Source organism: Panthera pardus, unplaced genomic scaffold (assembly GCF_024362965.1).
Source record: "Panthera pardus isolate Hobbes unplaced genomic scaffold, ASM2436296v1 HiC_scaffold_16, whole genome shotgun sequence".
Classification (NCBI taxonomy): Eukaryota; Metazoa; Chordata; class Mammalia; order Carnivora; family Felidae; genus Panthera; species Panthera pardus.
Genome location: NW_026526721.1, coordinates 59,906,237 through 59,929,257, shown reverse-complemented (window position 1 = coordinate 59,929,257; position 23,021 = coordinate 59,906,237). Strand labels below are relative to the sequence as shown.

Here is a 23,021-nt window from a genome sequence, read left to right as displayed (position 1 = left end):
CTCCTGCTTAGATTGAGATTATACATTTTTGGTGAGATTACTTAAAGAAGTGATGCTGTGCCCTTCTCAGTATCGTATCAGGATGTACAAGTGTTAATATGCTAGGTTTCTATACTATAAAGTTACTATTTTTCCTTTGCAATGTCTTAGAAGAAATATTGTAAAACTATGCAAATACCCTGTTTCTTCTTAAACTTTCACTTAATAATTTTGGCATCTATAGGTAGATAGATCTTGCCTGCAACATTAATGTATTTGTCTAATGATGATTTTGTATTTCCCTCATTTCTTTTCCATTTATTAACTGAAATTCTTCTAGAAAGAAAACCTGTCCTTTCTCCCCAATTTATTTATTTATTCAATTACCTACTTTTATCAGTATGGGCTCCTAGATAGGTATTTTATTCTATGGGTTATAATCTATTATTATCGTTGTTTACTTTGTACTCAAATTGTTCTAACTTTGGCCATTGGGAAATCTTTCAGGTTGACTTCTTTGTTCTTTCAAAATATTTCCATTGTTTTGGGGGCACTTGCTTTCTTTCTGGCACCATAGGACATTCCAGGCCCATCTTGTATTTTCCCTGTTCCAGCCCTGGAATGAACCACTTCTACACGGAACTCTGGTTTCTTTATTGGAGAATAGTATTTAGAAACCAAGATCTGAATAGTAGGTGCTCTCCATGCTCCTGGGGTGTCATTGCTTGGCAGACAGAGCTGGGAAACATATGTGTGTGTGGTAACCCACGCATGCACCCACATTATTTGTATTTCTGTGTCTGCCTATCTGTATACATACTAAAATTCATGAGTTCATACTGGTATCTCTAATTCCAGTGCAGTAACACAGGGGTCATGCTATTCTTCCCTCTTCCTTATTTATAACTTATTTCTATAACTGTCTGTATGTTTATTAAAATAATCATAAGTTCATAATGATACCTTCAACTCTAATCCAGCACCACGGGTTTCAGTATAGCCCCTCCCCCTTGCTGATTTAGAATTCCTTTTTCAGACAGTGAGAAACCTGACACCCATTATCAAAAATCTATTTACTTATTCTAATATACTATAGAAGTAGTTTCAGAATTGCCAACCCATACTGCTATGTAAACAAATATACTAACCAGAGTATAGTATTTGTACATTATCTTCATTTTCAATCTTATGCAGCCAGAATATTGTTACTTAGGTTGGTTTTGCTCTTCCCCTTCCCTTCTCCCTTCCCTTCAGTGTGATTATGTTGTTCATTTGTAATATTGTCAGTGAACCTGTAATTCTGATTTCTCCAGTGTATATGAGTATAACTGAGACATGGAGAGAATCCACCTACCAGACTCCTCCAGCTTTTACATAGACTTGGCTGGAGACAGGATAGGCCTCTGGTAAATGCCATGGAGTAGCTCATTACCTTGGCCCTAGTCCACATTCCTACCCTGGTTCTAAAGGAGCCTAAAGCTGCCCTTGGGAAATGAAACTTAAAACATTCAGCAGCCTAAATATGATCACAGGATAAAAAGGGGGAAAATGCCTAGCTGGCTTGCAGAGAGTGATTAGATAGCAGGAAACTCTTGTCAGCACCCTCAAAATGGTTCACTGGCACAAACCCAACAGCCAGCTATACAGAGTATTTACAGGAAGACTGGAAAGAATCTGTTTCTAGGAGTTGTTCTAGTTCAATCTCCTTTAATTCTTGTAATTCTTTGTGCTTTGACTGTGGATTCTATTTGTTCCCCCCTAAACAATCTCTTAACATCACATTTGGGCCAAGTTATTTAATAGGAGACTTTCTGAGAGAAACTGAGTGAGCCCTCTTATCCAAACAAAAGCTCAGGTGCAGCACTATGCATGCGTCTTTCCCACATACTTCATTGCCAGCTCTCTTTGTTTTATTAAAAACATCTGTTTTTGCATAGAAACTCTCTACTTCCATTTTCTCTCCTAGTTTCTCTTTGATCTTGCAGTGAAATCTCTTAGGGAGATTCAGCTGTCATTGCTAATTAGCAGAAACAACAAGGGATTAACTATGAAACTCATACTATTTGGAAAATGGCCTTCTGAATTCTTGCCCTATCTTGAAATACATTTTATGTCTTGTTAATAAGATAAGAAAGTCTATGAAACAAGACTTGGGAAAGTTGAAGAGAACAATGAAACATGGGTTAATACTAACTGAAATCTTAACTCTGTGGGGAGGGTTTTGGTTTGCTTATTTGGTTGGGTTTTTCTGTTAGAGAGTAAGATAATAGTGACCCCCTAAGAAATCATTGTTAATGTTATGCTTATGGCATAGCGCCTTCCAAAAGGCCACCCCAAACTAAACCAAGGGAACATGGGGATATATGGAAAAGAAGCCTAGATTTTTCTAACAAGATGATGAAAACAGTAGTTAAGTACCTCATTTATATAGCACAATTCATCCCTAGAGATCTTAGTTACATCGGGACTGCCTACACACCACTGAGGTAAAGCCATTTCTGAGCTGAAACATAGCAACCATCCTCTCAGCAATGTTGTCTGTGTTTGGGGAAAGAAATGAAGGAAAAGCCTTTTTGCAAATAAAACTGTAGGGAAAGAAATGTCAGGCACACACATGAAGGACATTGGCTCTAAGCTATTGGCGAAGACCATGTGTGGTATCATTTTAGGAGGGGTTTGAAACATTATTATGTTTTACTTCCTGTAGCTAACTCTGGAAAATATCCAAGTAAAATTTGATCGGTATTAGTAAGGAGGTTGTTTAGTTTGTTGTTCTGCTCTTCCTTACCCTCATCCTCTGAGTAACTAGGGTTTCCCATTCTCACAGAAGGGACAGTGAGAGTCCGGTTACCAAAATATCGTGCTGGGGTTTTGCTTTTCAAAATGCCATGAAGCTGTTTGATCCAGAGGTTCCAATTCATGTATATGTAATTGTCTTTTGAAAAAAGTTCTGATTAAATTCTGCTTTAAAAAAAAATAAGAGCTTTTGGCATAAATGGAGCCCATTCTATAAAATTTTATGAGTTGACTATCATTTCCCCTAAATGCTAGACATTTTGGGTGAATATATATAAGGATCTTGAGAACCATATTGGTAGAAACAAATGACATTACATCATTGTCTTACTGTCAGACTACCCTGGAGGTGAACCTAACATTTGTCTAATATATTCTGAGATGAGCTGTACTCTCGGCATAGTTTGAGGGTGTGTGGCTGGGGTGGGAGAATGCACAGGGAGTGGGGATTGGTAGGAGGGAAGAAATTTGGAAGAGGAAGAGAGAGGAAAAGAGAGAGGTGATGGGAAGCAGTGGGTCTGCCCTCCCTAAGACAGGAGGCCCTGAAAACTGGTCTAAGCTACATTGAGGAAGGAGCCTTATCCTAATGAATAGTCAGGTTATAGGCTATATCATGATCATTCTTTAAAAGATCCAGGGATATTTGTTGGTTAACAATTTACTGTATGAGGATGCCTAGGTGGCTCAGTCGGTTAGGCATCCAACTCTTGATTTCAGCTCAGGTCATGATCGTGGCTCATGAGTATGAGCCCCACATCTGGCTCTGTGCTGACAGGTGTGGAACCTGCTTGGGATTCTCTCTCTCCCTCTCTCTCTCTGCCCCTCCCCTGCTCGCACTCTCTCTCTCTCTCAAAATAAATAAATAAACTTAAAAAAAAAAAAAGAATTTACTATATGGTAAGACTAAGCAACTTCTTTCTGAAATTGTACTATTTCTGAAGAGAAGCAGAGTTAGATAATTAAAGCAACATTATTGCTTAGCAGAATTAAGAATTTACAAAATGCCCTAATGTTGGCAAATACAGTGACACATATATGTGTGATGTGATTTAATGTCTGATGTATAGAATTTATTTTTAAATACTCCAGGGGAAAAAAAAATGAATGGAGGAGACATAAAACAAGATTAGCAAAATGTTGATAATTTTTGAAGCTGAATGAGGGGTTTATTCTTCTACTTTTGGGTATGTTTAATTTCTGTAATAAGGGGTATTTTTGTGTGTGGGATTTTTTTTTTTAAGTTTAAAAAAGGAAGGAGAAAAAAGCTAAGTACAGAAGTTAAAAGAGCATCACACCTTCCAGGATATAACAAAAGTAGCTTTTTGTCTGTAACTGGTGTTAACATTTTGCACAGTGGTTTTGCACAGTGGTAGTTGTCCAATTGTAGGCCTTTGGGCTTCTCCGTGGAACCAGGCGTTGTCCAAGTCTCAGTGCTGTGGGCAGGGAACTGAATGTATTTTCCCTAATGTAATTAATTATAGGAGTATTTAACGTTGGGGTAGGGGACACAATGACTTCCTCTCTTTTCTTTGGGGCGTAATGATGAAAATCAGGAATAGGGTGCATCACAGGGTACTCCTTCCCAGGGGCATGCATTTTTGCCTGAATAAGGATCTTCCTTTCCCCACCCCCCAGGATTGCATAGGTTCTATGGGGCCTTTAGCCTAGCTCTATTGGTCCCCAAAAGGAAAATAGTTGAGGATTGCCTCCTGTTGTAGCTATAGAGTGCCTGTTCCTCTTGGCCAGGGAGCAGCAAGGGGTCACCTGGGGCCCCACAGAGCCTGTGGCTTTATTGCTAACATCGGAGCCTTGGTCAACTCCCATCCAGCACTGGTTGCACCACAGTTAGTTCAGTTCTGTTCAGCAGAAATAAACTGTAAAGTTGTTGACATTTTTGTCCTCTTTACAATGCATTGTTTATTTTTCCATGACTGAGAATTTTGATGCAATTATCACGGAGATTTCTGACAAAAGGGAAATAGCTGAGGAATTTTGATGAGTTCCCCACTTCATTAATCAGAACAAGCGTCTCTAGTGACAGGGTCAGAATTACAACGAAGATTAGATAGCAAATTGCTGTTCCACCTGATGCCAATCATTCCCCACGACAGTAGTGTGATTAAACGTCAGGGAAGAGCTTTTCTTGCCAACAAAATGAGGGCAACTCCAGTGCAGGTAATAAATTTAGCAGGGCGAGCTGTCATTTCTCCTCTTGAGTGGAGTCCTTAACGATCAGAGGATGTCTTATGGAAGATTTTGAGAGGATGAGAAGAATTTCCCTTAAAAACTTACTCAATTTCACTTTGTGTAGTATTTTATTTTATAAATTATTATAGATATGTATTTAGGAACAGTCTTTCCCACAGTGATTTTCTGTATTTTACTTACCTGTACGAAGCCTTAACTCTCACCACAACTACGTTAAAAAGATGTGCAAGTTAGTGAAAAGAATATATGACCGTAGTTGAAAATCTGTCAGAAACAAAACATGGTACAGAAATAAAGGAACTAAGTAAGAAATGGAGGGAGGTCAGAATAGTTGTCTGATGAGTTAAAACATTAAATTCTGAGGGGCGCCTGTGTAGCTCAGTTGGTTAAGCGTCGGACTTCGGCTCAGGTCATGATCTCACGGTTCATGGGTTCGAGCCCCGCGTTGGGCTCTGTGCTGACAGCTCAGAGCCTGGAGCCTGCTTTGGATTCTGCGTCTCCTTCTGTCTCTCTGCCCCTCCCCTGCTCATGCTCTGTCTGTCTCTCTCTCTCTCTCAAAAATAAATAAACATCAAAAAAAAAAAAAAACCATTAAATTCTGAAACCAAATTTATTGAATAATATGTATTAAACAGAATGTATTCCTCTTCCAACACAGTTGTGACTTTCAATAATAGTTCTTGTTTCAAAGAGCAAAAGGATAGAGCACTATTGTAGTGGCACTGAAGAGGAGAAGCAGGCCCGGGAACAGCAGGGACTCAGCTGGGGGGAGAGGTAATAGAGAGAATAAATAGATCATGACTATGGAAGTATGCCACTTCTCATTACTTCTAAATAAAAGCAGAGTGCTAGCATCTCCAGAGAAGACAGGACTGAGAGTATTTTCCTTTCCCAAATACTTCCCTCCAAGTACATTTATGGGAATCCTATTTGCCCGAATAATGTTTGCCATGAATCAAGAATAAGTAAGTGGCTATTTTTGATTCACACTTTTATTTATTATTTTTTACTTTAATGAGATTGCTCTTTTGAGTAGTCAATCACAAGTGAATTTCGAGAAAGCAGTTGCTGTGAGGGCTCCTGGGTGGCTCAGCTGGGTGAGTTTCCAATTCTTGATTTCTACTCAGGTCATGATCCCAGAGTTGTGGGATCAAGCCCTGCATTGGGTTCTGCTCTGAGTGTGGAGACTGCTTAAGATTCTCTCTCTCCCTATGCCACTCTCCCCTTCTCATGCTCTCTCTCTCTAAAATAAAATGTATTAAAAAAAAAGAAAAGAAAAGAAAGCAGTTGCTGTGAGTCTGTCACTTTGCTGTTACTAACTTTTATGTAGTGAAACTGAATCATAGATCGTTAAAACTGATCATTTTGCTCTTAAAGTCTAATCTTAACTATTTGACAGACATATAATGACAATAGCATTTATTAACACAAATTTTGCCCTTTTAAATTCACATATGTTCCAGCAGTGCTCTTCTACCATAGTAAGGTATATATTGCGTTTTTTCTCTTTCAGTATAAAAGCAGCAAAAAATTTGCCCTTCATTTTTAAAAAGAAGACTTTTTGCCTAATATAGATTGGGTCATCAGGATGCCAGAATATTTCAGTATTAACCTTAGGTATGCCACTAGCTTTTCACTCTGTGAATTTAGTGATTAACCCTTCTCTACTTGAAGTTTAGCTTTGTAAAGTAAATCATAATATCTGCAGTCTCTCCATTTGGTAATGATGGTCTACAAATTAATAAAACAGTGCATGTAATATTGTGCTTACAGCAATGCTTTGAACTTTGTAGACAAGGAATATAGAAATCCAAGAAGGACACTATTAATAGTGTTATTATTGTCCAGGTGGATTATGTTTATACTATTTCATCATTAGAAACATTCCAGGAGTTAAAATTAGAGATAGCTACACACAGAATATTTCATCAGATCGTTCAGGAGGAATATCTTAAATGAATCTGGTATTTTCTTTTGACAATGACACACAAGTTAACAATATATTTTTTTTCCATGGTCTATTTTGTGGGTTAGATAGGCGAATAATGCAAAAAGTATATCCCCTCAACTTGGTAGCTATGTGTCTTTTCTTTTTTATGACTGCAGGCATATCCTGTATTCAGCAAATGTCCCTTCCTCTCTCCCTCTCTTTTCCCTTCTTCCCTCTTTTCCTCCCTCCTTCCCTTCCTTCCATGGCATCTAAGGTAAACGTCTGCACAGTATTCCCTCATTTGACATAATGGAAAGGGAACAAGGGCTTTTTAAAGTTTGCCATGGTTTCTCCTGATAAATAACAATAGGGAAGATTTTGTAGTTTGTCTAAATGGAAATATAACTGAATTCTTGTTATTCCTGGACAAATGGTCTATTTCTAAGAATTCCAACATATGCTTCCTTCCTAATGTTATCAATCTTTCAATTTATATATCCTCTCTCCCTATAATCTCTCAAAAGGAGAGATTATATCTTAACTTTGTTCAGAGTTCCCAAATTTAAACGCAGTGGTGGTTGCTTACTAAATGTTGAAATAGTGAAAGATAAGTATTGTTACACAGATAGAAGCAGTAAGTACAGATGATCCTGGTAGAGCTAACAAGTGCTTGAAGCTGGTCATTAGGCATTCCCTATACTTCCCACAAAGTCACTTTCTATGAAGTTACTTTGTGTTTTATTGCTACCAACACGGATTTTCCATATCCATTCATGGGACCCACTCCCTTCCTTCTGGAGGCTCACAGTCTAGTAGAAACCAGTGAACAGGTGATTATAATACAGTGTAATGAGAGTTTTGATAGAAGAAGCAGAGGTTGCTGAGAACACAGTGGAAGGGCACTGAGATTTGCAGAAAGTAGTTGGTGATAGGAGAACTTCCAGGGAGAAGTGAGTCCTGAAGTATTCAGGTAAAGAGAGGGCAGAAATGGAGGACCAAGAAATTGGTATGAACATAGGAAGGTGTTAAGCAGTGTGGTTGATATAAGGCCAAGAGCTGAAAGTTACGTGATGTGGGAACATTAAGTTTACTGTGAAGGTGGAAGATGAAGGCGACGACTAGATCTCAGAGATTTTCTTAAACCAGAGAGTAAAGTACTTCTCTGGGGATATCTTTAGGGTCAGTGGAACTTGTCTTACTTGTTGTCAGATGCATGGAGTGGAAGATCACAAGTGTCCTGAGCATCTAGTCTCTCTAGACCTGCTCACCAAAGCTCTCCCATGGTCATGGTAGCCCAGCTGAAGCTGTTTTAGCTCTCCTGTTTCCAGACACCAGAGACCCCCATTCCATCCTCATGGGATCGTCTATATTCCTTTGTGTAGGATATCAGCAGGTGTTAGTAACAGAAATTAACTAATTGGTTGGTACTTTATTTTATTAAGTTTATTTTATTTATTTATTGGGGAGGAGGGCACAGAGAGAGAGGGAGAGAGAAAATCCCAAACAGGCTCTGCACTGCCAGCACAGAGCCCGATGTAGGGCTCGAACCCATGAACTGTGAGATCATGACCTGAGCTGAAATCAAGAGTCAAATGTTTAACCCACTGAGCCACCCAGGCGTCTGAATCAGTTGGTATTTTAAGCTCCAAGACAAGTTGGCCATCCTCCTAGAAGCAGGTGTTTCAAGCTTTTCAAACAAGTCCCTTAACTGGGGTCTTAGATATGACTGCTACTCCAGCTTCCCAAAGGACTGGTGCCTGAGAATGAGAATTAAGTACTATAGTTTAAGACATGAGCCTCAGCTGCATGACTTGAATAGTTATACTTGGTTCTCCTTCCATCAAGATGACAGTTGCTAGATTTGTTAGAAAAAGTATGAGGGGGATACCTGAGGTGACAGCTCTCAGTATTAGATATTACAAGCACTAGAGCCAATCAGTGGTGATTTTCCACATGTTTCCATTGCAGTGTCAAAAACGGTATTTCTCTGCCTGGCACAAGCTGATCCTTGATCATAGGGTCAAGCTGGGAAAAGCTGGGACCCTGTCTGACTGGAAGTTTCAACTGAAAGTCCTGCGGGCCTGGAGAGACTACACAAGATCCCAGAAGTTGGCACGGGAGACTCAAGCCATGGAAAATTACCTTAGGGAAGAAAACAGGTACTATTATCTGTACCATGAAAATCCTTCTGGTGTATTATAGGACATTTTTCCTCCTGAAGAATCCCAAAATAATCTAAAAATTATGTTCACTAGAATCATCTCATCCTTTATAAAATGTGGTAATCACTGTTTTTCTATATTACATCCCAAACTAGAAAATTTTAACTGAGGGGCACCTGGTGGCTCAGTCAGTTAAGCATCTGACTCTTGATCTCAGCCCAGGTCTTAATCTCAGGGTCATAAGTTCGCACTGGGCATGAAGCCTGCTTAAGAAAAAGAAAAAAAAGAACATTTTAACTGAAAAGTATAAGCAAAGATTTCATTAAAATATACTGATGTACATGCTCTCCTTTTGAAGAAAACAAGTACTATGTTTTTTCCTTGCCCTCTGGATGTCGTAGCATTGCACCTTGGACCATTTTACCAATTCAGAAGACAGAGTTTGGTTTATATGCCAGTAATTCTCACTGATGGAAATACCTGTCTCCACGCTGAATGTTAATTAGGAACACAGGGAACATCCATCTGCCAAGGTGATTCCCCCCACTCCTCTGTCTTCTGTCCCACACCTTATTTAGAGGTTTTTGACACCTTTATATCATCTGTCTCTTATGCTTGTGAATGACACAGAATTTGTCTTCAAATAAAACTTCCTTTGTTCTGTCATCTTAAAATTATATACATTTTCTTCTATTCATTTCCAAGTTTAGCTCTGCATCCTTGAACCAAAATCATGGGTATAGAAGGAACCATTTGTTTGTTTGGGGACAGGAGCAGTTTATGTGCTTATGTGTAATCACTTCTCTTACCAGCAACTCTTATTCAGGGTGAAAACTTGAATGAATTGTGTGTGAAACCATTGTTATGTAGAAGGAAATGCTGCCCCCTGGAGTTGTGCAGCTGTGTGACAGCATCAGGCCCTGGGGTGGATACACAGGAGTCTGAAGCCCTTTTATGAGGAAGACAAGATCTAGAAGCAGGACAGGGGCTGAGCAGCATCATAAACCATAAAGTGCATAAATCATCCCCTCTGCCACTGAGAACTTAGCAGAAGTAAGTGTCACACTGAGCAGGCTCCTACAGAGTGCCAGGAAGGGCTTGATCAGGAAGGTGGGTCTTGAGCCGGACTTTGTACCATAAATAGGATATTCCTAGGTGGGGATGGGGAGATGAGGTAATGGCACTTGGTGTTAGCCATTCAGGTTGGCCAGAGATCATCAAGCATGTGGTTTCTCAAGTTCATCAATTTGTGAAAGGCCTTGAATGCCAAGACAAGGAGTTTAGGAATTCTTTGGTAAATAAAGGTGAAGTCTTGATAGTTTTTAAGCAGAGGGATGACTTAGTCAATTTCCCTTTCTTTACAGTATGCTAGGGGGAAAAAAAAAAAGGTCAGCTTAGAAAACTCTTTCCCATAATTCATTTCTAAGTTCTTAGGACCTAGCGATTCATATAAGGAATTGGGATGATAGCTTACTGAAAAAGGAATAGCTAGCAAGATATGCTGGGTAAAGGAGAGAAACTGGAGGTGCTGTAAAAGGGAAGTGACATGAATGATGGTATGAAGGGAGTGGAAACTGAGTGTTGAAGTTAAACATGGCTGTGAAATTTACATACCAGAAGAAACTTGTAGAAGAAAAATATGAAGAACTTGAGATTTCATTGCAATTAAACTGCTTAAATATGAAATCACTAAATGGGGATTTCATAATAGCATTATGTGCCAATTTTTTTTTTTAAGATCTTAGAACGTCTCGTATCTGTGAATTATTTTCAGGTGTCTATTTTTAAACATTCAGAATGGGTACTACATTTTTTTTAAGTGCCAGAGTTAGAAAATACTTAACTTGTAATAATTTTTTTACTACAGAACTTTAGAGCAAAAAAATTTAGAGCAGAAAGCCACCTCAAGGATCGTCTGATCCTGCCTGTCATTTTACATATGTTAAAAGTAAGGCCTAGAGAGAGTAAACGACTCTCTCAAGGTCCAAAGGGCAAGAGTAGCTAGTCCAGGACTAGACTCTGGTCTCTTTGCTTCTGATCCAAATGCTCTTTCCTGTACCACACTGCTTCTGTACTAAATGTTATATAACATCTAGGTGGTGGTTCCCCAAGACAGCTGTATTTTTCATTTGTGTGGCAATTTACTTTAGATGGCTGCAGAAGAAAAATAAAGCAGTAATTAACAAATGACAAGACATGCTGGAAACACATTAGTAGTAAGAAGCTACTAGATACAAACCATCCTTTGTGCTGCTTTCCCAAATCCCGGGCTGTCTGCATGTTTTTCTTTGTTCTAGAAAGAAGGATGGGATATTAAAAGTGGGGAAAAGCTCTAAGTTAGCTACTATAAGCAGAAACCAAGAAACATTAGTGGGATTGAGGGTGTGTGGAGAGCTGGGTTCTTTTCTGTGTTCATCAGAGTTTCTCCTAGTATCTCAGTAGACACCAAATACACATTTGCTGAATAATAAGTGAGTCAATGAGGAGTTTATTTGCTTCCTCTTTTGCAATTTAACTTGACAGTGTTTTCAAGTATTTTTTTCCCCAAAGAATGAGCTCAAGGGATATAATGGGTTACTAACCATAGAAACTAAACACTTACCAGATTGGCAAAGCACAGGTGGTTCTGTGGCCCATCCACCTGGACATGGAAATTATTTGCCATGCCCGTTACTCAGATGTCAGCTGTGTCTTCATCCTCCAGCTCTTGCATCCGCACTTGTTTCTGACACCTGAGATTTCCCTCACTGGCCAGTTCCCCCATGCAAGGCCTAGCTTTCCTGGCTTCCTTCCTTCCTTCCATCCTTCCGTCCTTCCGTCCTCCCCTTTTTCCTTTCTTTAATTTTCTTTTGTTCTTTCTCCTATTTTTGTCTGTCTCTTTTCTTTTAAAAGTAGTTATGGTAATGGTGTTATAAAATTTCAATACAATATTATAATATAATCTCAACCTTAACAAATATTCCCAAACCTGAGAATTTACTTGCTTAGGTAATACAATAAAACCCTGGTGCACATGCTTAGTTAGACCCTTTGATGTGGTGGTGTTGGAATTTGAACTGTATTTTTACTTTGCTCAGCATGTTTACTTTTAAAAGCTGACTTCATTTCTTCCATTGCTCCTCTCTCCCTTCCTCTCTTAAATTTATGGCGAGCCCTAGACAAAATTAGGAAGGAGCGGGGTTTTCGACGTCTTCCACCAGCCCTTTTTGAGCCCCTGATTTCTCAGTTCTTCCCTGAGAAGCACCTCTGTTTTCCCCTCATTAACCTCTACATTACTTGCAGTCCTGCCCTCTCTTGTACCAGAGTTCTGGGCCTTTCCTGAAATATGCTTTTATCTCTTCCCTTTGTCCCTCAAGCCCCTCATGCTCTTTTACTGTAATCCTCAGTTGATGTTATCCCTCTCAGGAAACTGTGTATACTTTAACAGGCATGGTCTGGAAACAGTGCCCAATATGTAAGTGTTGGGGATTTGAGGGTACTGTGTGGCAGGCCAGTGGGAAAACTGGCCCTTTGACATCCCTCAAACTATGGTGTTCATTTGTTCACTTGTTCTTTCATTCTGTTTGATAGAATTTATTCTTTCAGCCAACCAGCTTTATTGACATTTACTGGGTACTAGGCTCTCTCCTAAGTACAGGGAGGAGGGACTTGAAAAAAAGTGTTAAACACTTGCCTTCTAGGAGTTTTCCATTTAAGTGAAGTTAAACATGGCACCCAACTACTAAAAATAATTGCAACAGAAGGCAGCATAAGATAAATACTCGAGAGTGACATGGACTTGGCTATCGTGCGTTATAATCCCCTGAGGAGCTTTTTAAAAATAGGAATTCATGGGCCCCACCTTCTGAGAGACAGAATGTGGCTAAGTAGAAGAGGGCGTTTTTCAGTTTGGGGAAAAACTGGTAAATCAGCACATAGCTGGGGTGAGCCCACATGCTAGCCTAGAAGAGGGGAGGCTGGGTTGAAAATAGACTGTCAGGTCCCCATTTTCCCACACCTCATTTGAGCTTTCTTTTGGGCAGTCACTTACAGCGCCCCTCTGTGAATCATGTTTGATGCCCTTCCCTCCATGCTCACCTGGTATGAAGGCAAGAGGCCAGAAATTGCGTGGCTTCTGAAGCTGGTCAGGCTCCTCATATGTCTGTCATAGAGGCAGGGGGCCCAGATTTGCACTGCCTGGCTCACTTTAAAACCCTTTCAGACAGAATTGTGTTATCTTCTTTTTCCCTGGGGGCTACCTGGTGCATTATTGAATGCATTAGCTCCTTCATTCCTGCTCCTATTCATCCCAAATGCGACTGCTTGCACCGCTGCTGTTTTCATGCGTCAGATTTCAGGACTCAGATCACTAGTGTGTGCTTATTTATTTATCATTTTTCATATCCTTTTAAAAAATTCAAGACACTTTTTAGATATCTAGTAGTTTTGCCCTGAGACACTGTTATCTTCCATGAGAATTTGTTCTCTATGTTTAGGGTGTGTGTGTGTGTGTGTGTGTGTGTGTGTGTGTGAATTAGATCTTTTTAAAAAAACTCCTGTAGAACAAGCAATGTAAAGCCTTTTTTTTTTTTTTTTTTTTAGGGTGATACCATTTTTAGGAGGAATCTGAGGCTTAGAAGCTTCCAGGTACTTATCTAGTCACCCCTATCTATTCAGTTAGTCAGTGTTCTCCTGATTTATAGGTTCTAGTTCATGCACTGATCACTAAGTATCAATTCAGGTGTTGTTATAAACAGCATGGTTCAGGGGCACCTAGGTGGCTCAGTTGGTTAAACATCGACTTCAGCTCAGGTCATGATCTTAACAGTTTGTGAGTCTGAGCTTTGTGTTGGGCTCTGTGCTGACAGCTCAAAGCCTGGAGCCTGCTTCAGGTTCTCCCTCGCTCTCTGCCCCTCCCCTGCTCATGCTCTGTCTCTCTCTCTCAAAAATAAATAAATATGTTAAAAAATTAAAAAAAATAAGAAACAGCATGGTTCATATTTAAACTCTTATTTAAACCCTAATAGTTTATTTTCTTTTTTTAACTTAAATTTTATTTTATTTTATTTTTACAATTTATTTATTTAAATTCAAGTTAGTTAACATACAGTGTAGTATTGGTTTCAGGAGTAGAACCCAGTGATTCATTACGTATATATAATACCCAGCGCTCATCCCAACAAGTGCCCTCCTTAATGCCCATCACCCATTTGGCCCATCCCCTCACCCACCTCCCCTCCAGCAACCCTCAGTTTGTTCTCTGTATTTCAGAGTCTCTTATGGTTTTCCTCCCTCTCTGTTTTGTGTCTTATTTTTCTCTTATTTTTTTTATTATTAATTTATTTTTTTGTATTTTTCATTTACATCCAAGTTAGCATATAGTGCAATAATGATTTCAGGAGTAGAATCCAGTGATTCATCCCCTACATATAACACCTAGTGCTCACCCCAACATATGTCCTCCTTAATGCTCCTCACCTGTTTAGCCCATCCTCCCACCCCAAATCCCTCCAACAACCCTCAGTTTGTTCTCTGTATTTAAGAGACTCTTATCTTTTGTTCTCATCTCTGTTTTTATATTATTTTTGCTTCCCTTCTCTTATGTTCATCTGTTTTGTATCTTAAATTCCACATATGAGTGAAGTCATGTGATATGTCTTTTTCTGACTAGTTTCACTTACCATAATACCTTGTAGTTCCATCCACGTAGTTGCAAATGGCAAGATTTCATTCTTTTCGATTGCTGAGTAATATTCCATCTTGTGTGTGTACGTGTGTGTGTGTTTACACAAACACACACCATATCTTCTTTATCCATTTATCCATTGATGGACATTTGGGCTCTTTCCATACTTTGGCTGTTGTCGATAGCACTGCTGTAAACATTGGGGTGCATGTCCCCTTCAAAACAGCATACCTGTATCCTTTAGATAAATACCTAGTAGTGCAATTGCTGGGTCGTAGGGTAGTTCTATTTTTAACTTTTTGAGGAAACTCCATACTGTTTTCCAGAGTGGCTGCACCAGTTCGCATTCCTACCTGCAGTGCAAAAGGTTTCCTCTTTCTCCTCATCCTTGCCAACATTTGTTGTTGCCTGAGTTGTTAATGTTAGCCATTCTGACAGGTGTGGAGTGGTATCTCATTGTGGTTTTGATTTGTATTTCCCTGATGTTGAGTGATATTGAACATCTTTTCATGGGTCTATTAGGCATCTGGATGTGTTCTTTGGAAGTGTCTATTCATGTCTTTTGCCCATTTCTTCACTTTTTTGTTTTGTTTTGTTTTTTGGGTGCTGAGTTTGGTAAGTTCTTTATAGATTTTAAATACTAACCCCTTATCTGATATTAGAAGATACTGCAAATATCTTCTCCCTTTCTGTTGGTTGCCTTTTAGTTTTGCTAGTTGTTTCCTTCGCTGTGCAGAAGCTTTTTATCTTGATGTGGTCCCAATAGTTCATTTTTGCATTTGTTTCTCTTGCCTCTGGAGATATATTGAGTAAGAAGTTGTTCTGGCTGAGGTCAAAGAGGTTTTTGCCTGCTTTCTCCTCTAGGATTTTGATGGCTTTCTGTCTTACATGTAGGTCTTACATCCATTTTGAGTTTATTTCTTTGTCTGGTGTAAGAAAGTGGTCTAGGTTCATTCTTCTACATTCTTCTACATGGCACTGTCCAGTTTTCCCAACACCTTCAGTTTGCTGAAGAGACTGTCTTGGTTAGCCCATTCATTCTTTAGTAGGATGGTCTTTAGTCTCCAATAATTTGTTGTCTTTCCAAATTTTTTTCTTGTGGTTGATTACAAGTTTCATAGCGTTGTGGTCTGAAAATATGCATGGTATGATCTCGATCTTTTTGTACTTGTTGAGGGCTGATTTGTGTCCCAGTATGTGATCTACTCTGGAGAATGTTCCATGTGCACTGGAGAAGAATGTATATTCCACTGCTTTAGGATGAAATGTTCTGAATATATCTGTTAAATCCATCTGATCCAGTGTGTCATTCAAAGCCGTTGTTTCTTTGTTGATTTTCTGCTTAGATGATATGTCCATTGCTGTAAGTGGGGTGTTGAAGTCCCCTACTATTATGGTATTATTATCAATGAGTTTCTTTATGTTCATGATTAATTGATTTATATATTTGTGTGTTTCCACATTGAGGGCATAAATGTTTATAATTGTTAGATCTTGGTGGACATACCCCTTAATTATGATATAATGCCCTTCTTCATCTCTTGTTACAGTCTTTATTTTAAAATCTAGATTGTCTGATATAGGTATGGCTACTCCAGCTTTCTTTTGGTGACCGTTAGCATGATAGATGGTTCTCCATCCCCTTACTTTCAATCTGAAGGTGTCTTTATGTCTAAAATTGGTTTCTTATAAATATCATATAGATGGATCTTATTTTCTTCTCCATTCTGATACCCTATGTCTTTTGATTGGAGCATTTATTCCATTAACATTTAGAGTGAGTACTGAAAGATAGGAATTTATTGCTATTGTGTTGTCTGTAGAGTTGGAGTTTCTGGTGGTATTCTCTGGTCCTTTCTAGTCTTTGATGCTTTGGGTCTTTTTTTGTTTTTGTCATTTTTTCTCCCCTCAGAGAGTCCCCCTTAAAATTTCTTGCAGGGCTGTTTTAGTGGTCATGAACTCCTTTAGTTTTTGTTGTCTGGGAAACTCTTTATCTCTCCTTCTATTTTGAATGACAGCCTTGCCAGATAAAAAATTCTTGGCCGCATATTTTTCTGATTCAGCACATTGAATATATCCTGCCACTCCTTTCTGGCCTGCCAATTCTATGGATAGGTCTGCTGCGAACCTGATCTGTCTTCCTTTATAGGTTAAGACTTTTTTCCCTTGCTGCTTTCATGATTCTTTCCTTGCCTGAGTATTTTGTGAATTTGACTATGATATGCCTTGATTGTCAGTTTTGTTGAATCTAATGGGAGTTCTCTGTGTTTCTTGGATTTTGATGTCTGTGTCTTTCCACAAATGAGGAAAGGTTTCCACTATAATTTGCTCACATAAAAACCTTCTACCCCTTTTTCTGTCTCTTCATCTCCTTGGACTCCTATGATTCAGATGTTATTCCTTTGTAATAAGTCACTGAGTTCTCTAATTCTTATAATGTGCTCCTTTGCATTAGTTTCCCTCTTTTTTACTGCTTCATTATTCTCTACAAGTTTATCTTCTATATCCCCCCCATTCTCTTGAAAAAGAAGAAAGGCTAAAATGGATTTAATATCAATCATAGTGACATGAAGCTTCCATAAAATCTCCAAAATACAGGGTTCAGGGAACTTCCGGGCAGGTGAACACATCCACATTGACACCCCAAATACACGGGGACAGAAGCTCTTGTGCTTAGGACCCTCCCAGACCTCACCCTATATATCTCTTCATCTGGCTGTTCATTGGTATCCTTCATCTTATATCCTTTAATTAACTGGTAAACATAAATGTTTCTCCAAGTTCTGTGAGCTACTCTAGCAAATTAATCAAATCCAAGGAAGGGGTGGTTGGAACTTACAGTCTATAGCCAATTGATCAGAAACACAGGTGATAGATAACCTGGTCTTGTGACTGGCATCTGAAGGTGGTAGGAGGAATGGGGGAAGATACTTATGGGACCGAGCCCTTAAACTGTGAGATCTGACACTGTCTTCAGGTAGAGGTGTCAGAATTGAGTTGAGTTCTTGGATACCCTGCTGGGTGTACAAGAATTGCTTGTTGGTGTGGGTAAAAACCTCCACACATTTGGTGACTAGAGTGCCAGAAGTGAGGTATTCTCTGAAAACGTAAAAAAGACACATAGGTGACAAACAGTGGGGAAAAACTGGATTTTTCCCTACATGGGAAGGAAAATGGAGTTTTTCCATTATATATGGTCTTTAGCCTTTCTGTGCATGCAGTTATGTAAGTATGATGCTCAATTTATACACTCGTGCCAGAAATTCCCATATTTCATCTTGGAAGCATATTGGGACTGGATGTTTTCCAAAGGTAACTCTGTCCTTCATTTTATGATTAATTGGGAACTGTGTCTGAAACCATTTCTTTTGGTTAGCATACCTAAGTATTGCATTGGATTGAGGTTTTAAGACATAAGTGATTTTTCAGTTTCAGAAATATTTATGTTTTTAGTGTTAATCTTTTAAAAAGTATAGAAATTAGCTTATTTGGACTATTGTCACTCTGCTGAGGTGAACTGCAGAGGAACGGGAGTAAAACCAGCCTTGTCTCTGGATCCCTGCCTTCTTCATGTCTACTCTTTCATCACAACCCTCAAATGTAGATATTTTAAACACACTTTGAAATCCCCTACATAGTCATTATAGAGTGGCCTCTAAGCACTATGGTGAACATGAAATTTTTACCCATTTTCTTACTGTTTAGTCTTTTTGTTATACTTGCAGAAATATTTTTCTCTTTCCCTTTTTATAGTGTCCAAATAACTTCTTCCATGACAGTCAGAATCCTAGATCACTTTTTGCTGTTTATGCTGTAAAGACATGAAATTAACACATCAGATAAATTTCACACTCCCCCCCCTTCCTGAGCAGATTGATGTAAATTGAATTTCACATTAATCAGACAGAGCAATATACATCTTCTATCCAGTGGAAATTTATGATTTTCACTTACTTAAGAAAAGTGCTATAGGCTTTCTATTTCTTTCACTATTTAAACATTGGTATTTTGGGAGCTTTTTCTTACCTGCATTGCTACCTGATTTATTATCCCTATTTCCTCTAAAATTTTTATTTCAAGGTTATTCTGTCTCATACTAGATAATTTATTTCCATCAAATTAAACTCCATGTATAAATGTTTATATTACCACCTATATTGTACTTTTATCACAAAGACATCAGTCTGTTAATCAAATATTGAGTACCTACATTAATACAGTAGAAGGAAGCAATTAAATACAATGAAATCCACTGTTGGCAGAGTTGTTGTTAGTGTTTATCCTGAATTTCATTATTTCAGTGGACTCTACTCTCACCAATTGGTTGTTTCATCCAATGCCTCTGACATAGGTTAAATTCTATAATACTAGAATAGTCTTTTTCAAACTAAGGGTTTTAACCCATTAATGGGACCTGAAATCAGACTCAAGATGAGCTATTTTTTAAAGAAATGGAATGCATCAGAAATGTCAGAATGCACCTCTGGTAGTAAGGGTAAATATTGTTTGGTGAAACTTTTGTTTCATTTAGATATGTTTTTGTTTCAAACATACACATATACCTATAAACTTGTATGTTGAGCCATGGTGTAACATTTTTCTTACTGTAGGTGCCAGTCAAAAAAGATTTAAAAGTCACTTAAACATTTAAGAACTCTAGAAATGTTCTCCTGACTCAGTGACTTAAGAACTTTATGATTTTTTTTTTTATGTAACCCCAAAGAGTCTTTGAGGAGTGTTAAGCATTATGGATATTCAACAGAAATGGGTATACAAATTGTATTCTAGAGAGCATATTCGAGTCACTTTTACAAGATAAAATCAAGTAGGTGTCTAGATAATAGATTTTAAACCTCAGAACTGACCCCTGATGCAATATAATAAGTTCCAAACTCTATAGCTTATTTATTCAGGGACAATAATTATCCACTTTTAGTGCTCAGAGACCTCCATGCTTGAATTCTCAAATGGCTGTCAGAAAAATGTCTCTTAATGGAGATCCCCTTTGGGAAGGGAGTGTAGCAACAAGCATTACCCAACTCCACTCAGTGATGTCTCCTAATGTCATGAAGTATCTGGGAATCAAAAAAAGGTCTTCCTTACAAAGAGAATTAACCAGACTCATTACTAGACTCTGAATGAGTTCCATGTGGGCAAGTGCCTTATCTCTGACACGTCTTTCACACTTGTCTAGTGTTTAGCAAGGCAGTGTTTTATTCATTCAGTTTAAGCATTTGGTAAATGAATCCTTCTCTTTAGAGATCCTGTGTCTGATCAAGTTCTTTCCTAAGATCCACCCTCCTGGTTTCATACTGACTTTTGTTAAGTTTTATACTTAATTTGTTATTGACAGTTCACTTGTTAAATCTTGTTCCGTTCCCTTTCTCCCAAACCTGTCTTCATTTGCAAGCATGGCTGAAATCTCCCTCATGCATTCATCTTTTTAAAAGTAGTTATTTAGGGGCTCCTGGGCGGCCCAGTCAGTTAAGCGTTCAACTCTTGATTTCGGTTGAGGTCATGATCTAACGGTTCATGAGTTCAAGCACCGAATCAGGCTCATGCTCACAGCACAGAGCCTGCTTGGGATCCTCTCTCTCTCCCTCTCTCTCTCTGCCCCTCTCCCGCTCACTTGCACGTGTGGTCTCTCTGTCTCTCTCAAAATAAGTAAACTTAAAAAAAATAAATGTAGTTCTTTATATGCCTGTTCTCTTTGCTCCCTTTTACTATTTTATGGTAATTTAGAAAATGTAGTATGTCTTTGTGACATGATAGAATTCCTTCTTCTGAGGTAATGTCTTAAGGTACTAATGCCCTCTACTAGCAGACCTTTTGCACCAGGGAATTTGATAAAGTGATTCCATTTTAGCTTAAATAAAAGGATAAACTGGAGGTAAGATGGAGTATTTCTGGGACTCCTTTAGACTTGTCTCATTTATATTATCAACTAACAAGCGATAAATGGCTTCTTCTTTTTAACGGAAGAACTTTGTTGCTTAGAAAACAACAACTGGCCACTGAATATAACCGGAAACAAGTTCTCCGACACCACTTTACAGAATGGCAGCATTGGCATCGTGCAGAGATCCTAAAGAGAGAGCTGGCGCAAACTAAGAAGGAAACCAGGAAGAGAATGAATGAGCTGCTGATGGCAGCATCACTAGGGAAACTCAGTGCAAATGGGTCACCTGGCATCAGTCTACTTGAGGAAGCAGCAGCCATGGTGGATGCACCTGTAAGAAATGGAGAGGTACAATGTTTTTCCTTTGCTTGGCCTTCTACTTATTAAACACTGGCATCTGAGCTCTGCACCTGTATAGCCTAGGATATATTAGCCACTGTCAGATTGCCTTGACTGGGCTATCTAAAAGATGAAAGCTGTTTATAGTACACAAAGGTTACCTTTCAGTCAGTGTTTATTTTCTTGAGCTGAATCTTGTTTTTATATATCACATATAAACTTTGGTATAGTTGAGACTCGGTAGGGACATAATATAGAGAGGGAATTTACAATAAATGAAAGACTCTTTCACAAATAGATAAAGATTGTTTATACCTTTTGAATTCCTCTTACTTGATCATCAGACATTTCCTTTCTAACTGAGCTTACAACATATATATATATATATATATATATATATATATATATATATATATGGAATTTTAAAGTTTTTGTCTAATAAGAAAATCATATGTTAATTATTGTAATTTGATAGGAGAAAATGAGAGAGGAAAAAGAAAAGTAGCCTATAATTCCATCATCTGGAGATAACCACCAGTAACATGTGGAAATACAGCCATATAGTCTTTTCTCTATTCATGCATATGTAAATTTTTCTCTTTAATATTTATATAACTTAACGTTTCTTCAAGTGACTGAAGATATCTAGTTTTTCATAATACAGAGAAAGTAAGGCCATTTTTTTCCTTCTTAATAACTATATAACTATGCTGTTTTTCTAAAAAAAAAATTCATAATTTTATAATATAACATGTGAATTTTCTATGCCACTAAATCTACTTCTGCAACAGTAGTTCTCAACTGAGACTAAACCACAGATGAGACCTGTTAAATCAGAATTTCTGGTTGTTGGGCACCTGTATTTTTTTTAAGTTTCACAAATGACCCTGATGAATACCCCTTGGTGAAGCACTACCATTCTGTACCATCATTTTGTAATGGCTGTGGATACTCTATCGTGAACCCTAAGCTAGGATATGTTTACCTTTTTCTCTATTGCCGGACATTTAAGTTGTTTCCAGTTTGCCGCTATTGCGAACAGTGCTTCAGTGCTTCAGTGAACATCATTGTAACGAAATCTTTGCACACATCCATTTTTACTTAAATGCTTTGTACTTAGGATAAATACCTAAAAATAGAATGCCCATTTAAAGACTTACCAAATTGCCCTTCCACAAAGGTTTTGCCAAAGAAATGCCTATTTTCCTGTCTAATAACACATTTTTCATTTTTGCTAAGTTGATAAGGTAAAATATTTTTATCTTATTATTGCTTCAACATTTGCATTTTTTTATTAGTGAGGTTAAATATTTTCTTAATGAGCTTTCTTTTTTTGTTTTATTTACATCCATATTAGTTAGCATATAGTGCAACAATGATTTCAGGAGTAGATTCCTTAATGCCCCTTACCCATTTAGCCCATCCCCCCTCCCACAACCCCTCCAGTAACCCTCTGTTTGTTCTCCATATTTAAGAGTCTCTTATGTTTTGTCCTCCTCCCTGTTTTTATATTATTTTTGCTTCCCTTCCCTTGTGTTCATCTGTCCTGTGTCTTACAGTCCTCATATAAGTGAAGTTATATTATATTTGTCTTTCTCTGACTAATTTCACTTAGCATAATACCCTCTAGTTCCATCATGTAGTTGTGAATGGCAAGATTTCATTCTTTTTGACTGTCGAGTAATACTCCATTGTGTATATATACCACATCTTCTTCATCCATTCATCCATCGATGGATATTTGGGCTCTTTCCATACTTTGGCTAATGTTGATAGTGCTGCTATAAACATGGGGGTGCATGTGCCCCTTCAAAACAGCATACCTGTATCCCTTAGATAAATACCTAATAGTGCAATTGCTGGGTCATAGGGTAGTTCTATTTTTAATTTTTTGAGGAACCTCCATACTGTTTTCCAGAGTGGCTGCACCAGTTTGCATTCCCACGAGCAGTGCAAAAGAGCTCTTTTTCCGCATCCTCACTGACATCTGTTGTTGCCTGAGTTGTTTGGACAGGTGTGAAGTGGTATCTCATTGTGGTTTTG

The 23,021-nt window shown here is 38.3% G+C and overlaps 1 protein-coding gene across 5 annotated transcripts in view; it reads left to right on the top strand.

Annotated features, from left to right (window-relative positions):
- CCDC191 (coiled-coil domain containing 191) overlaps positions 1 to 23,021 on the top strand; it is an 89,248-nt gene that overhangs the window by 25,457 nt on the left and 40,770 nt on the right. For all 5 annotated transcript variants that reach the window (XM_053903355.1, XM_053903356.1, XM_019448413.2 and 2 more), the window contains 2 exons: positions 8,882 to 9,072; positions 20,738 to 20,987. In XM_053903355.1, the coding sequence (XP_053759330.1) occupies positions 8,882 to 9,072; positions 20,738 to 20,987 (441 nt within the window). The remainder of the gene's footprint in view (positions 1 to 8,881; positions 9,073 to 20,737; positions 20,988 to 23,021) is intronic.